This window comes from Sinohyriopsis cumingii, chromosome 14, assembly GCF_028554795.1.
Source record: "Sinohyriopsis cumingii isolate HCF-2022 chromosome 14, ASM2855479v2, whole genome shotgun sequence".
In the NCBI taxonomy this organism is placed as follows: Eukaryota; Metazoa; Mollusca; class Bivalvia; order Unionida; family Unionidae; genus Sinohyriopsis; species Sinohyriopsis cumingii.
The window spans coordinates 71,850,757-71,867,279 of NC_142974.1; the positions used below are offsets into that span (position 1 = coordinate 71,850,757).

At 35.0% G+C, this 16,523-nt stretch overlaps 1 protein-coding gene across 1 annotated transcript; it reads right to left on the reverse strand.

Moving 5' to 3' along the window:
* Positions 1-11,360: 11,360 nt before the first annotated feature.
* On the reverse strand, positions 11,361-15,846 carry LOC149784129 (uncharacterized). Its single transcript, XM_089932221.1, has 2 exons — positions 15,712-15,846; positions 11,361-14,670 (listed from the first exon to the last, which is right to left on the reverse strand). The coding sequence occupies exons 1-2, from the start codon at positions 15,735-15,737 to the stop codon at positions 14,238-14,240; spliced, it is 459 nt and encodes a 152-aa protein (XP_089788347.1). The 5' UTR covers positions 15,738-15,846; the 3' UTR covers positions 11,361-14,237.
* Between the last annotated feature and the right edge of the window lie 677 nt (positions 15,847-16,523).

The following is a 16,523-nucleotide window of genomic DNA, read 5'->3' on the forward strand; positions in this document are numbered from 1 at the left end:
ACTTGCCACTATTAAATCATTTGGTCTCCACACTTGCAGAAACTCGTTCATAAAGATTTCTGAAATCATTTTACGCATTATTTAACATTGAAGTTTATTCGGTTGAAATCTGATTAATTTCTTGCACTCCATGAATTCTACATCAAGAGATCTATGTTCATCAGTTATTTCCTCGTAATAATCCACAAAATTCTTTAGCCATTCGCGTGGAGATGGTCCAACAAAAGGTGGTGGTTGACAATGATCGCCGCACATTATCACATCTGTGTTATTCAATAGGAGCCAATAGAGAAACATTTTTAATGTAAATTTGCGACACTGTAATTATCTCATCCCAAATGATGGAATATATTTCTCTCCCATTCGATCAGGAGTCCATGCGTCTCCGTTCCATCGAAAAATGCTATGATAAGTACATGATTGCACTCCTCGTTCTCTCATTTCTCTAGCAAGTGTATTTGTAGGAGGTAAAACAAACATATTATCTGAATTCTGTCGTAATAATGTAATAAATCGTGTTGTTTTATCAGAACTCTCCCCCCCCCTCCGGTTCGTTTAGATAGACCGTCTTGGATACTGGATCATAAAAGAGATGCCCCAGACGATAATTCTGATATCTGGTTATTTTTGTAATAAATATATTTAATCTCAACATCTGTGAATTCAGAATAATTATATATATTTCTTGTTTTATTCTCCATTAACCCCACTATGCATCAGTACTTGTAAATTGAGTCAGTAATTCTGTATATTTTCCCGACAGAGCACGAATCCGTTGAAACAATGACTGCAGTGGTAGGGAATCTATTTATGATCGATAATAAATTTGTAGAAACATAAACGAGCATTGCGGATCTTAAATGAGTAAACTGATGTGTCTCACCATCAATATAACCAACAATTATACCGTTAGACAAGTAAGCGTTTTGTCGACTGACAAATATATCTCTTTTTTGTTGCATCGGCGATTATAAAATCATATTCACCATCAGCTAGAATTATTCGTGCATAACGTCGTTTATGATCATATGCCCCACCTTGATTAAATTTACCAATTATTGTTCCACCGAGATCTTTTGCGGTTTTATCACCATCAGGTGTTGGTAACCAAACTTCGGTCTGAGGACGTTATGATATAATTGCTTCACTTACAATCAACGATATTTATATTTTATAATCAGGCATATATCGTAATAAAACTATTGGTGCCCAAAATTTTTCTGAAAAATGCCTACCAAACCAAACACAACAGATCGAATGAAGATCCTAAGCAAACTCAAATGATGCAATACGAGCGAATCAAATTAGATCAAAACCAGGAAGTGCTCCATTTATCGATACTCTAGTCATCTCGTGTGTGGGGTGTCAACGTCTTTTAAAATATCCAGAACACTCTCCATAACCAAGAAAACTTCCAGGATAACACGCAACCATATCAACCGAGATAACGTCGCTGTAATTATACTTAGTATTCCACAATCAACCGTGTCCATATTCACAACAACTAAGCTGCTCCACGTCTTCGAGATATTCAAATCGTGTTGGCTTCCACGAAGTTTGTCTCTTGCAAAGTGACTTGCAACTTACGGAACGGTGAAACTATTTAGTAATTGTTCAGTATTCTCTGTTGAAAATTTCTGCTCAAGATTTTTCATTTCTTCTTGAAGAGATTCTTTACGATATATTTCGCCGTTAGGTCATACAGGTTGATCATATATTTCATCATCTGAACTTTTAAATAGTCAGAGTGATCCAGGATCGTTTTTACTTATTTCGTGAAAAAAATCAAACATGTTTCTCCCAGAGTTCTCTGGGGGGTAAATCTTACAGTTCGATCTAGTGGAAATATTGTAACTGCGTTAGTCCACGCGTGCACAATATGATTGATAATTTCAATTGGGTCTTCTCCCGATTTATTATTTCATTTGTATAAAATCTCCCCTGTTATCGTGTTTACTTATATTGGAAATTGTAATTTATTTCCTAACTCGGCGACATCATTTATTATAGCTCCGGTATCCTTAATTAATTCAGCCCATTTGTTTATTTTTTCACGTCATAGATCGGTTAACCTTTTTCCACGCATCGCGTTTGTAAAATGTTCGATTACTCATTCCGCTACACAACTATTCTTTGAAAATCTCATTGGTGCAAGATCATTCATGTTGGGGTTATCATTTAGCTGATACATTCCATAAATAACCGCGGTCATAGGATACGCTTGAGCGTAATATGGTTTATCAATACCATTCAACATTCCTGGCTTGGAATTTTTACTTAGCACAGCGGTTTTTCCATTATGAAAAACAGGATCACGTTTGTCACGGATAATCCACTAAACGGAATCTGTTTCTGCTAGTACAATAAACTTCATGCTGACAAAATATCTTTGACCGTTGAGATAATCAATAATCTGTATCGCCCACTCATCGTTCATTCTAGCATCAATGACTTCATCGATACCTTTGGTGTTGCGTATAATTTTGAATGACGGCCACGTGTTAGATAACCCATCATCACGAAATTCATTTTTAGCAATCCGAATATTATTAATCAGATTATTCGTCGGATTAGACAGAGCTCGCCTCAGCAAGTCAGGGGTTCTTCTGTCAAGATCGAATCTGGATACCAGGGCTCGATTGTAGATCATCTCTCAAACTCCTCCATATTATATTTTAGACAAATATTTAAATAAAAGATATGATATATAAAATGACTCAAATAAGAAATCAATGCAGGTGGCTGATGATAGGGTCTTCAACTCCTTGTAAGAAATCTTACGTAAATGAATACTGCGGGCAACATTTACAAAGCGTGAGGAGAGGGAGTCTTGGTCCAAAACCGTGATTACCGTGTGGTGTTGGAGTTAGAGGAAACACGCAGTTGTGTGTGCCATGTGGTAGTAAAAGATATAGAGAACTAAAGCGGTATTATAACAAAATAACAACCCTGACATTGTCAAGGAGCTTGATAAAGTCATAGGAAACCCTGAAGATTATATAGCTAGATTTGTAAAGACAAATTATAATTTAGACAAATAATATTATATATAAAATGGAGCAAACAAAATTGTCAGACATCTTATCGTCAAGAATTCTGAAGCATGTCGTGATGGTGTAATCAGACACTGTCAGCGGAAAAGGCCAGTCGGTACTGTTAATAATACTGGTTATCTAATGTTCAACGCCGAAGGGAAGAGGTATTACAAACATAGGTTTGTATTCGAGACCTTTAACGGGAAGATCAAAGACGGTCTTGTGATCGATCATATTGACGGAAAAAACTCAATAACTCCCTGGTTAACCTGCAAGCTATCGCACAGCGCGAGAGTTCGGTGGTACTGGAAAGTATAGAAAACTTCCTAGAGTTGTTAGATCCATAAATACTGACAATGGTAAAGATATAATATTTCATTCACTGTATGCAGCTGAGAAGTATTTCGGTATTAACCCCCGCGGGGTGAAATGTGATGCAGATAAAATACAAAATACATGTATCTACGTTTTCTCAGAAGAATAAATAATGGATTTCAGTTTACTATGTTCCATTAGTGTTAGATACGGACAAAGTCCTTGATTGATAAAAATCCTCGGAGATAATCCAGTCAGTCTAAATTTTCTCCGATAGAGTAGTTAAGCCGTTATCCCATTTATTACTGATTACTTTTTTTTGTCATTGTAGCAGTCGCGATCATACAATTTAAATGTCTACATGATAATTGATAGAAACTGTTTCTTTAATAATTTAGCGGTTGCGTTTTATACAATTGTATTTTATCACATGGTTGATAAATATAATTTAAATATAAATGATATACTACATAACGAACTATGTAAATATCAATGATAATATTTCTGCTATTAAAATTTTTTTTAGAAAATGACGGCATCAATATATCTGATAAACTAAATCCTGAAAGAAATATTCTTTCTGATTTTGACACATTACAAGGACGTAAATACAAAGATGGATAGACACTAGCATCAGAATGCAGGTTCGTAAAACAAATTAAAAATTCCACGTTTCAATCGTTGGCGACAGTAAAAGAAAGTGAAATGAGAGAATTCATCCCTCTCTGTCTCTCTCTCGCAAAAGAAAAATTAAATCAGACCTGTCTCTTGAATAAAAAGCGAAAAAAAAAATCGATACTAGCAGAAGATGATTAAGAAAAATTATGTCAGAAACTGTCAGTGGTAATGAAAGTTAGACTCATTCGTGGAAATGAAACTGAAAGTGTCAGATTTTACTCTTTTCTTAACTAGTCGATTTGTCAGAAGAAAAAAAAAACAATATCTACCCCAATCATTTTATCAAGGACGTGGATGGGGATTATTTTTTAATACTCATTTTAATGTAAATCACGCGTCAGTGGCATTTTTTCAGGTATGTACTGTTATCAAGGGGGTGAACAACACTCTACGATTAAAAATCCTCCAAAATCGTAGATGTTAAGATTAAAAAACATTAAGATTTCAAATTTAGGTTCAGACTCAAGGCCTCTCCACGAAGGTCAGAAAAATTATTGCTCTGTCAGTTAGTTTGAAATTTATTCTTGACAATAGCGGATTATGACATCGTAGATAGACCGGATTGATCGGCTCTTGCCCAATCAAAAATCCAGATGGGACTTGTGGTGTAAACGTATAAAGAATATTTCCCTGCTGCGCCTGATTTGATATACCAGCACTTATCAGATAACTTCCACCAATTGCATCACAAATAATATTGACCGCGATCGTTGAGGTTATATTTACAATTCCTGGAGAAATATGACGGCCTTCAGCTTGTTGATTATTGTTGTATTGGAGAATACTTGGTGGCAGCGTTATTTTTCTCCATGACTCGAGTATTTTTGGAAAGTTTTCATTGATTAGATCGTTAATTGATAATTAGTTCCTTCGTTGCAAGTGATGGTATCACAAATGTCGGTAATTGTTGTTCAGTTATTTTACAATGATCAAGAAATATTTTTTTAAAATCAATGATGCTGTAATCCTCTTTCTTAATTTTTAATACTTCATCACGAATTCGCCAATTATTAGACTTAATATCGTCCATGATGTGAGTTGTTTCGATGATTTGTTGTTTCAATTCATCAGAATAGTATTGTAAAATACTAACAAGTAAATTGCTTAAATTACCAAATACACGTGTAAGTTCAGGTTTAATTTTTTCCGACATTTTATTGATATATTCTTCGCTTATAATTACGTCAAAGCCGTCCGGGATTTGTATAAATATCTGAACTGCTTTTTTAGGATTTGGGAGAAAATTACCAGGATAATAGAAATCCAATATCTTCGTTTCCACAAGTCTTTCTTGAATTCAATTTCTTTTATATATTTCATTTCTTTGGTGATAAAATCTGACATTTTGGGTTCTGGTGGTACTTGATATTCAGGAGCAACTTCAGACCATCCTAACACAGTTCAAATTGAAGCCTGATATATATCAACGACGTAATCAGGTGAATTTATTTCAATTGCGGACTTTAACGTCGGCTCGTGTACTGTTATAGTTATCTTTGATTCTTTCCCCGTAATATTTTTTATTCTATGTTGAAATTTATAACTGATCTGTTCGATTTGATAAGCACGTGTGGGTATTCCAACAGTCTGCCAATTGGGTGTTCCATCATCTTTATTTTAATTTGCAAATACCAGCGAATTATTTGACTATAGTCCACCGAATGATCTTAATCTAATATTAGGCCAAATGTAGTATACTCGCAACTGCGCCAGAGCTATCTCCGCTTCTGGAATCGCGGTTGGAAAATTAATAATAAATTCAGGGTTAGTGGCATTTACTGTTGTCATCGTGGTTTTCGTCTGATGTTGGATCTCTTAGCACAGTTATTTTATTTCCGTTCATGCTGAGTTCACCCGTCATTGTGTCACTGGTATTATTCAAACGATTATTGCAATTCATTTCTGATTTGCGATATGGATACACTTGAGTGTCTGATCTTACCGTCACTGCTAAACACAGGGATGTTATCCGTAGTAGCACCGAGAACTCTACGAAGTATATCAATGCATTTGATATTACTCGTTTTTAAAACTCCGTATTTATCCTGAAAAACAACAACTTCATCTTGGTCAACTCCAGCCAGGTTCATAATATCAGTGAGTTCGTCTTTAGTCGAGTAATTTGAAAGATCTATTTCATTGGATTTTTGTTTTTACTCGCAGTAGTATCACCGCGGGATCTTCCGTAAATATCTATAATTATTTTCTTAGTCGTTTTTCCAAATGGTGATCTAAATCAATGATTTCTCATACTGTACACTTGTATAATTAGATACGACTTTGTGAGGTGGCAACGATGACGTCTTTGATACAGCCTCAAGTACAGCAATTGCTTCACGGCCGCATATTGGTGGATCGGTTAATGTTTGTGTTGCTAGCGTTGAGTACTAGGTTTTTAGGTGAAGTGGTGCGACGTAGTTGATAAATTCCTGCGGTGGAGCTAACCCGTATGAGTCTAAATAAACAATTCCACGAGGATCAATTGTATATGCTACCCTGTGTGTCCCAGGTCCAGTGCTATTATCGAGATTAATTATACAGGTTTCGGTGTTGTTTGGTTGTTGTGGTAACTGCTCGCGCAAAAAACACCTCTAAAGTTTTTATTTTTTGTTGCTTAGCGGCATCAAGTAAATCAAAATTTGACATCAGTGTAAAACCGTTGGTTTTCAACGAAGTGTCCCTGGAAGTCTCGGACCATTTCCTCGATGAATTCCTGCAAGTCTTAAGAACTGTCCCGTTGCTTTATGTAATGCCATTCCAGCAGCGGTTCCAACAGCACCTCACGCGGCCGCCTTTACAATGGCTGGAGCTTCAGCGGATATCAATGCTTGTACTGCTGCGAGAAAAATCTAAATGTCCCCGCTCTTTGCAGTATCTTCGATGGTGCCAGAGGTATGTTTAAGTCGTATTCCAGTCTTGGATTGTTTGGCTTTATTAAGCTGTATAAGTTGGCGTTCTGTCAATGATAACTTGCTTTCACCAGCTGTGATCTGGCTGTGCTTTAGCGTTATTGTTATTCTGGATGTTTTCACTGATGCGGATTGCAGTTTTTTAATTTGACCAGGAGTCCGACTGACACTAACATGATGATATGATGACATTTTATGATAATACTCGTATTTATAAATCATCTCTAGTTAAATGTTTTCTACTGGTGCTTCAATGACTTTCATTGGACGACCAACACCTTCAAGTAACATTGCTTTGTCGCTATGTATCACCGCAATTGCTCTAGCAACACCAGGAAGAGCCTATGGACGAACTACTGCTGCTATTATTCGAGTTACACGAGCTCGGAAGTTTATATCAACGACAGATTGCCTAAATAAATCTAAACGTTTCAGTGATAAGTAATAAATCGGATACAGTATTGTAAAATCGCACTGAGATATTTGCAAACCAGTGTCTACGTTTTGAACATGTCCCATATACAACATTAATCGATAATATGCACGTGCAACACGATTGTGTTCAAAATCTAGCAATTTTCTTCAGAAGGTTCTTGATGTCCGTTTATCCTCAAAGCAACTTCAAAAACTCCAAACGAGTCAAATACCATTGGATTTCCTCCTTGTCTGTTTACTCTGTGGTTTGCCTAAAGTGCAAGAAATATATGTCGTGGTGATGACACTCAATGCTGTGATGCTATTTGCCACGTGAACAATCCAGCGGCGTTAACGGGAGAACTATCTGAGTACATTGTAGGCCATGATAGCATCGATTTAGTACCCGTGTTCATAAAAGAAAGTAATCGCTGTACTTCAGTAAGTGATGGAGTCATTACTGGCATCCACAGTGACAGTTTTGTTAATTTTACTTTACCATTATCAACTCCATCAGGATACCATATTGCATCATCGTCAGTGGGTTTCTAACAAGTACTACTGTGTGTTTAGCGCAGAATATAACCTTTCTAACATCGCTGCAAAATCCAAAAATATGGGTCAGTTGAATTGCGCATGAAAACTATTTGTTACCGTTTAACATTGCTCGGCGTGCAGCAAAACCTAAGTTGTATTCTGAATTAGTATTTTTGACCACAGGCCCTACATCTGCATCATCGGCGGGAGCAGTGTGCTTTTTAGGTCGCCTCATAATATATTGATTACCATTAGAGAATTCAGCTGTCTTTTGCAAACATTATTGTTGGACCGGACGATTTCATATATTTGTCGAAGTATCTTGCAAGACCAAGTATCGTCGTGGCAACATCGACATTTTCAAGACATGATTCAATATCCTTTTCATCAATCAAGTATGTGGCTCTGTTAAATAACGCCATTATGCCATTGTTGACAAAACCAACTTGATCGCAATCACCGTATCCTGTATCATCTGCTTAAATATCTGCTTGTAACCTGAACTTGTTATTCAATTCTTCCACGTGAGTTTGGTGTGCGCGCATCATAAGAATAATACTTATAGTCACGTGCAGCCTCGTCTTTGGGAACTGGTGCATCTACGTCAAATGCTTGTCTTATTTTGTCAGTTTGCCCAAACCATAGATTTCAGTAATATTAATGTTGCTTCAACATTAACCTCCCAAATTAGTGTTTTGTATATTAAGAATAAGTGTTCAAGTTTCTATTTTAATTTGTAAATAACTAAAAGGATGGCTTTACCAAAATGTAGCCTCTTGTCCTCCGTCTTTGTCTTTATTCCTTTTACATTATTTGAGCATGCTAATTACGTTTGCTGCCCTAATACCACCATTATTGCCCCACTCCTGTATTCCATATTGAATAGGGCAAGGTTGCCTGGCTCATACATTTCTTTATAGTATCTTCTCATCTAACTATATACATATACACATACACACACACACACAGATATATATATATATATATATATATAAGTTGTTTTAGTTTATCGGTAATGCATATACTCTAGTGTGATGAAAGACTACATACTGTGCCTAAAAAAATTATTTTAGTACTGACAAGTACAGTACATAAACTATTATATCAGACAGCAGATTTAACTTTAGAATGTGCAACCCAAATGTGGTCTCTTCCCGTCTACCTCGCTCGCCGTGTTTATGTTTGTGAACATGAAGTTTAAGATGACAATCTACCAGTATTCATTAAACCAGTATTATGATGTAAAACTACATATTGTGAACATGGGGTTTGAAATGACAATCTACCAGTATTCATTAAACCAGTATTATGATGTAAAACTTCATATTGTGAACATGAAGTTTATGATGACAATCTACCAGTATTCATTAAACCAGTATTGTGATGCAAAACTACATATTGTGAACATGGAAAAGGCACATAGACAAGATAGTGAAAAAAGGGAACAGTAAATTTGGTTCCCTGCGCCGCAACCTCCAAATCAACAATGAAGAAGTAGAAAGTGTGGCATATTTCACTCTGGTTCGACCAGGTCTTGAGTATTGCTCGATTGTGTGGAACGAACATAGTAAAGATCTAACAAATAAGATAGAGATGGTTCAGAGGAGAGTGGCTAGGTCTACCAGAAATAAATATCGTAACACTAGCAGTGTCAGTGCAATGCTCAACCATCTCCAGCGGGAATCACTCGAATCCAGGCGAACCAAGGTCCAGCTAACCATGATGTACAAGATTGCGAACAACCTAGTGGACATACCAGCAGACAAATACCTGACCCTGGCATATAGCCAAACTAGGGCAAACCACATCAAGAAGTTGCAATTAAAGTCAGCATCGACAAATTGTTTCAAGTTCAGCTTCTTCCCATGTACAATAGGAACTTGGAACAAATTACCATCAATAATTGCAGAAGCTCCTAACTTGGTATCTCACAAGCAGGAGCTTTCCAAAATCACATTCTAATGAACTAGTCAGCTACAAGTAAGACCTAGTGATTCTCAGGGCTATGCCTCTACGGTAGCCAGATTGGTCTGAGTATGAAGGGAGGAAAACGTACACTAACATACTTTTACTTATTTCTGCCGTTCCTTTCATTACTCTTCTGACTGTCCTATCACTTCCATCTTTACTTTATCTTTGACCATGTACCACCCGTTGCTTAATAGCCAAGTGTGACTGCATCAACATATTTTTAGATATAGAGATAGATAGAGTATTATGATGTAAAACTTCATATGGTGAACATGAGTTTAAGATGACAATCTACCAGTATTCATTAAACCAGTATTATGATATAAAACTTCATATTGTGAACATTAAGATGAAAATGACAATCTACCAGTATTCATTAAACCAGTATTATGATGTAAAACTCCATATTGTGAACATGAAGTTCAATATGACAATCTATATGTATTCAGTGAGTCAGTAGTATGATGAAATAATACATGTCGTGAACATCAAAATTTATGACAATCTAACAGTATTCATTAAACCAGTATTATGATGTAAAACTTCATATTGTGAACATGAGGTTCAATATGACAATCTACCAGTATTCATTAAACCAGTATTATGATATAAAACTTCATATTGTGAACATTAAGTTGAAAATGACAATCTACCAGTATTCATTAAACCAGTATTATGATGTAAAACTTCATATTGTGAACATTAAGTTGAAAATGACAATCTACCAGTATTCATTAAACCAGTATTATGATGTAAAACTTCATATTGTGAACATTAAGTTGAAAATGACAATCTACCAGTATTCATTAAACCAGTATTATGATGTAAAACTTCATATTGTGAACATGAGGTTCAATATGACAATCTATATGTATTCAGTGAGTCAGTAGTATGATGAAAGTATGCATGTCATGAACATCAAAGTTTTTGATGACAATCTAACTGTATTCATTAAACCAATGGTATTGTAAATGTCAATGTATTGAGAACATGAAGTTTACATTGATAATTTACCTGTATTGAGTAAGCCACAAGTATGATAAATGACTACATATTGTGAACATCAAAATTTAAGATGACAATCTACCTGTATTCAGTAAACCATTAGTATGATGAAAAACTACATATTGTGAACATAGGGTTCAATAGGACACTACCTATATTGAGTTAGCCAGTAGTGTGATGATGGACCAATGCTATGATGAGAATTTGGATACAGTATATATACTGCTGACAGGACACTGAAATGGAATCCCACAACTTATGGTAAGTTGATACATTTTAGTTTTATTATATTGGGGTGGGTGTAGTGATACAGAACCCACAAAATACACCTATTCATTATCAAGTAAAAGTTATAAAGTTAATTTTGGTATTAATGTTTATATTTGTCTCTTATCAAATGTTAATGTATAATCCAGATTATTTATACAATATTTAAATTAGTATCAAATATTCAAAAGAACAATTATTAAAAGACACAAATTAATATGGAGTGAGCTGAATATTGAAACATTTACTTACTTTATGAAAAACAAAATAAAAGGGAAAAAAAACCATTAGATTGAAAACTTGAAAGAAATGAAATTGCATATTACAGCAGCACACAAAAGTCAGAGATAAATATGCATTAAATTCAGGTTTTTTTTAAAGGCAATGATCACTTTTGAAGGCTTATTTGTTTTTTTAACATAAACAAAATGTTATAATTATTGATTGAAACAATCCAAAATCAATCCTCACTATTTTCAAACACTTGGACATATTCTGCTGGGAGAGTAAAGTAGCTTCAGCATCAAAACTGAATTCGGTAGGGAACATATTACATGTTTCCAATCCAAGTTTCCAAAACTATTTATCTTTATATATATATATAACCTGAATATTCTTATTGTCAATAGTGACTTCTGGTGGATTACAATGTTTCTGTACTAACTTTTTTCCTATGCTAAGTAATAACTTCTGTAACATAGTTCTCCTTTATTAAGCTTGTATTTAGCAAAAATATAATCACAATAAAAGTATTCTGTCTTATAGATATTTTTGCCTCATGTAGCTAAAAAAGTGTTTTTCCATGTTTCCCAGGTATCACCTACATGATTGACTTTTAAACTGAAGAGTAGCTGCCATGTGTTCCCCTTGAATTAAATTAGAGTACTATTCCCTTTTCAAGTAATATGCCATTTTTTTTATTTGCATGACCTCTAAAACAGCATTTTGGTTGGTCATATTTTCCTTTTAATAATTTTCATGATGGATTTAAATTTTTCCTGTGCATCTTGTTTGTTGTTCTTATTTTTTAAATAAATTTTAGCATTCCTTGGGATCTCTGACTTCATGGTATTTCATGTCTGTATCTACATCACTGCATTGTCTTCCATCAGTAAATCATTTGTCTATTCATTCAGTGATCCAGTTACAGAATTGATAAGAATGTGTCAACATTTTTTTGGAAAGTTTAGTTGAGCTTGCTGCTGCATAAGGTTCAGCATGCATTCCACCAGAATTTGATTTGCGTCAAATTGTTGCTTGTCCTAGCACTATGGAATGTATTCCTTTACGATAGTAATTATATGTTGGGTTAGCAGCAGCAGCATGACACAAAGACCTCTGTTGGCAGAACACATTTTCAACAATGTCACTGTTGATTCTGGAAGGAACAATGCTTTGACCTATTTTTGACACACACAACTTTGTTAATGACATGAAACCATGATACATGAAATCAAGATCCTCTCTTGTTTCCATTGTCATTAAAGTCTTATATCTCTTATTGACACTGTCTGAATTGGCAACTTGTTTCTACCAGGACTTGAACCAGTCATATGCTAAAGTAAGTCTTCTTAACCTTTCATCTGTTATATCTTTTACAGGTCGACTGTCACTGAAGAATGAAACTAAAAAACTTATATGCTGCAGAAGATCAAGTGCTGCTGTTAGTTCCTTCTATGCTGGCTCAGGCAGACTTTCTTGGTACATAGTCATCAAATTCAACATGTCCTGGTTTAGAGCTTCAAAAGCAAGTTTGTTTCTCATCTTATGAGCATCATTTGGAAAAACATGCTAATCAGAAAGTTTCCGATGAACTGGGAAAGGGTTTGTGCTGTGGTCCCACTTTATAGGCATCTATCCACATCTTCCAGATGATAAAGAAGCCATCAACAGTGAGAAGTCACTTATGAAAGTCCTCAAAACCACTGCTTAGAATACTGTTCCTAATCTTCTTGAGTAAATGGCATGGGTCCATCATGAAGATAATTTCTCTCATTGGATTTCTGTAGTCTTTGGCAACCATCTTTATCTCTATGGGATTTTCATGCAGAAAGTGCATTTTTAAAAATGCACGGTTATTGCTTGACCCATCCATGCAGCAGTATATTGCCTTAAAACCATATTCATAAAGGGCATCAATACATTTCCAGGTTGTAATTAAAAAGATCACTTGGTGATGCCTGTGTATTTGGATAATTGGCAAATGGCCATCTGAAACCTGTTATACCATGAAAGATGTATTACAACACATGATTGGCCATTTTACTTTCTACTTTACCCATGCTGGCTGCATGCATCATCTTTATCTCTGGACCAGGATCAGTTAGACCAACCAATGTACTACCAGATTTATAATGAACAATTTGTATGTCTTCTTGAATTGACATTTCATCCAAGATTAAACCTCCATAATAGCCCTCTTGTGTCAAATTGTGTCTTTATGCCATATTCAACATCCATTCCATCATGTGTGGTATTATTCCAGGACCCTGACATACTGCATTTTTATATAGTGATAGTACCTGCTCAGATGGGAGATGTAACCAACCATTTTTTGTCACATCTCTGTAAGCTGAGGGATTTCTGTTATACAAAGTTATTGCCATACTGATCACTTCCCTTGGCCATCTCATACCTTTACTATTTTGTACATTAGAGGATATGATTTGAGAACACAAGAGTGTAAGCTGATTTTCAGTCAGATTTGGTGCAATGTTTCTGAAAACTGATATTATATCTTCAAAATGTTTGCATCCAGGCAAAGGATTTTCATTTTCTTTATCCTGATACAAATGCTGTGCATGTTTTGATTGCTTCTGTTTCATTCTTTCATTATTTCGGCTTTTACACATTGCTCTGCTTCATATCTGGCATGTATGAGAAACATTGCCTATAGGAACTACTTTATAGCAATTGATATATCTGATTACACATTTTGGTTCACTATCCTTCTGCATTATGCATACCTCTTTCACATATTTATCACTGAAAAATGTAAATGGCTATTCTTTATTCTTGTCATGGTATCCATGCCATACAGAAATAATTTTGAGACAAGAAACAAAGCATTTATTGAGTTGGCCTTGAATGCCAGCTTTGAACTGATCTAGAACTGAGGAAGGTCTATGAATTTTCCAGCTACAGACAATTGTACAAGACCATCCTTACTGATGCTGATTTCTATCATCATTGGGTTACCATTAAAAGTCTCCTTTGATCTACAACAAAGCTTGCAAACACTTTCAGATTTGTCAAGCAGAAACCATTCTGATGGCTTCATAGTATGCATCGCTTCAAATGGAATAGGCTGACTTTTACCACTTGATGAATCCATAGTTATACTATGTATGCTCCTTATCTGTATGCCATTAACTCTCACACAAGACTTCTTCACATTTGGAAATATTTTCATTATTATGAAAGTCAACATTGCTGGATTGCACACATCCTTAGAAGCTGGAATATCGTCTGTCAGCATATTAATAATGTCATCAAGGCTTGTGTTTCTGTTCCAGTCAATCATGAGATTCTCAGACAGCCTTCAATATAATGGAAAAATCCTTTGAAAAGTGTGATCTGTTACTCAGAATGAGGAGATGTCTTAAAATGTAAGATATGTGTATTTATGTGAATATACTATGATAGAACTGAAGGACTGGTTATCTAAATACACACACACACACACACACACACACACACACACATATATATATATATATATATATATATATATATATATATATATATATATATATATATATATATATGTATATATATGTTTCTTGCAGTTTTCAGTTTAAAATTATATATTTTACTCAAAACTATCAATTTAGGTTTTTCTTTCTGGAGGAGTGGTCATGTAAGGTTCAAATTATTTTACATGACTTCATAAACTCACATCCTCTCTCTCTTTATGGGATGCAAATATATCAGGTAGGTTGCCATTGTCTACATTGTGATTTAGTGAAGTAATTAATCATTGAAAAAATATAAAGGTTATTATGGCATGACAATATAATGACAGTGTATCCCTAGAAATATACATACCAATAATCATTTGTCTACTCCTGTATATTTTGCCAAATTAAGGAAACATTGTATTTATTCAAGAATAATACAAGTCCAAACATGTACACTTGTGCTGTATTTAAATTGAGGTGATTTGGCTTGAAAATATATTAAAGTCATATTCACAAGCATACAACTAGCCATTTCAAATATGTGATTTTATTTCAATCATGATAATTATACTTTGTAAAAAAGAAAGGGCCCAGTCCAAAAATAAGTAAATGAAGATATAATTGTTAACATATCAGGGCAAGAAACATTTTTAAATCTGTTAGAAAACTTGAAATTTCATTCAGAAAATGTGAAGACCTTATCCCCACCCTGTTTTTTTTAAACACAAAATTAATACCATTTGTATACGGCACTAGATTCGGGGGGGGGGGGGGTATGATAAGCCAATTAAGTGGTGTGTTATCATTAGTTTCCTCCTGAATCAAGTACCTGGACATAGGCGGGGTGGGGTGTGGGGCTGTGTTTATGAACCTAAATATAAATGTCTAGCCAGAACATACCACGTAGTAATTGTAATTTCTTCCATGTTCGACAGTATTACACATTTTTTGTCTTATGCTTTGTTGCTGCTAAATAGATTTTCACGACATACGTCTCAAGATTTTTTTTCCTCGAATTTCTCTCCTGTCATGAAATATGGCATTTGGAATGTTTCTTATTTTATGCAACTATATAAGGGTCATGACCGCTACGATACACGTACAATATAGTAAATGAGCAGATTTGTTGAGATAATGTACGCAATTTTTTTTCCCAAATGAGCGTGAAAGAAAATAATAATTACATTTTAATTTTAATATGGATGTTTCTTATGTTCGATATTCATTGTTTGTAGACGTAATGCCCAATAGTAATATTCACTCCGAAGTAGACCGGATGTAGATCTTTAGAACGGTCGCCCATGTGTGGAAGACACGAAGCAACGGATAAATATTTTGCAAAATTGGCCTTTCAGAATCAGTAAGGTTGTATAAATGGTAATGGATGAAAGGTGTGGAGTGTCTTCTTTACAGTGGTGTACGTTATGAGTGACTTTATGCCTAGATAGTATCGGAAAATTAGATCCGAGTCATCGAGGGCCAGATCGTGACTGGCGAGAGTTAGTTACCTTGAATTATATAGTGAGTGTACACATTAGTTTACCCCAGAATCAAGTGCCTGTGGATCATACATGCTGAAGATAAGCCATTCAAATGTGAAGTTTGTTATAAAATATTTAGTAGTAGTTGGCATTTGAAGCGTCATATGATGATTCATATCGGAGATAAGCCATTCAAGTGTGAAGTTTGTGATCAGATGTTTAGGCGCCTTT

Coding starts and splice junctions, on each gene's coding strand:
- LOC149784129 (XM_089932221.1), bottom strand. CDS start 15,737: ATGGAAGAAATTACAATTACTACGTG. Junction 14,671..15,711: donor GAAATTACAATTACTACGTG/GTATGTTCTGGC, acceptor ATTATATTGAAG/GCTGTCTGAGAATCTCATGA.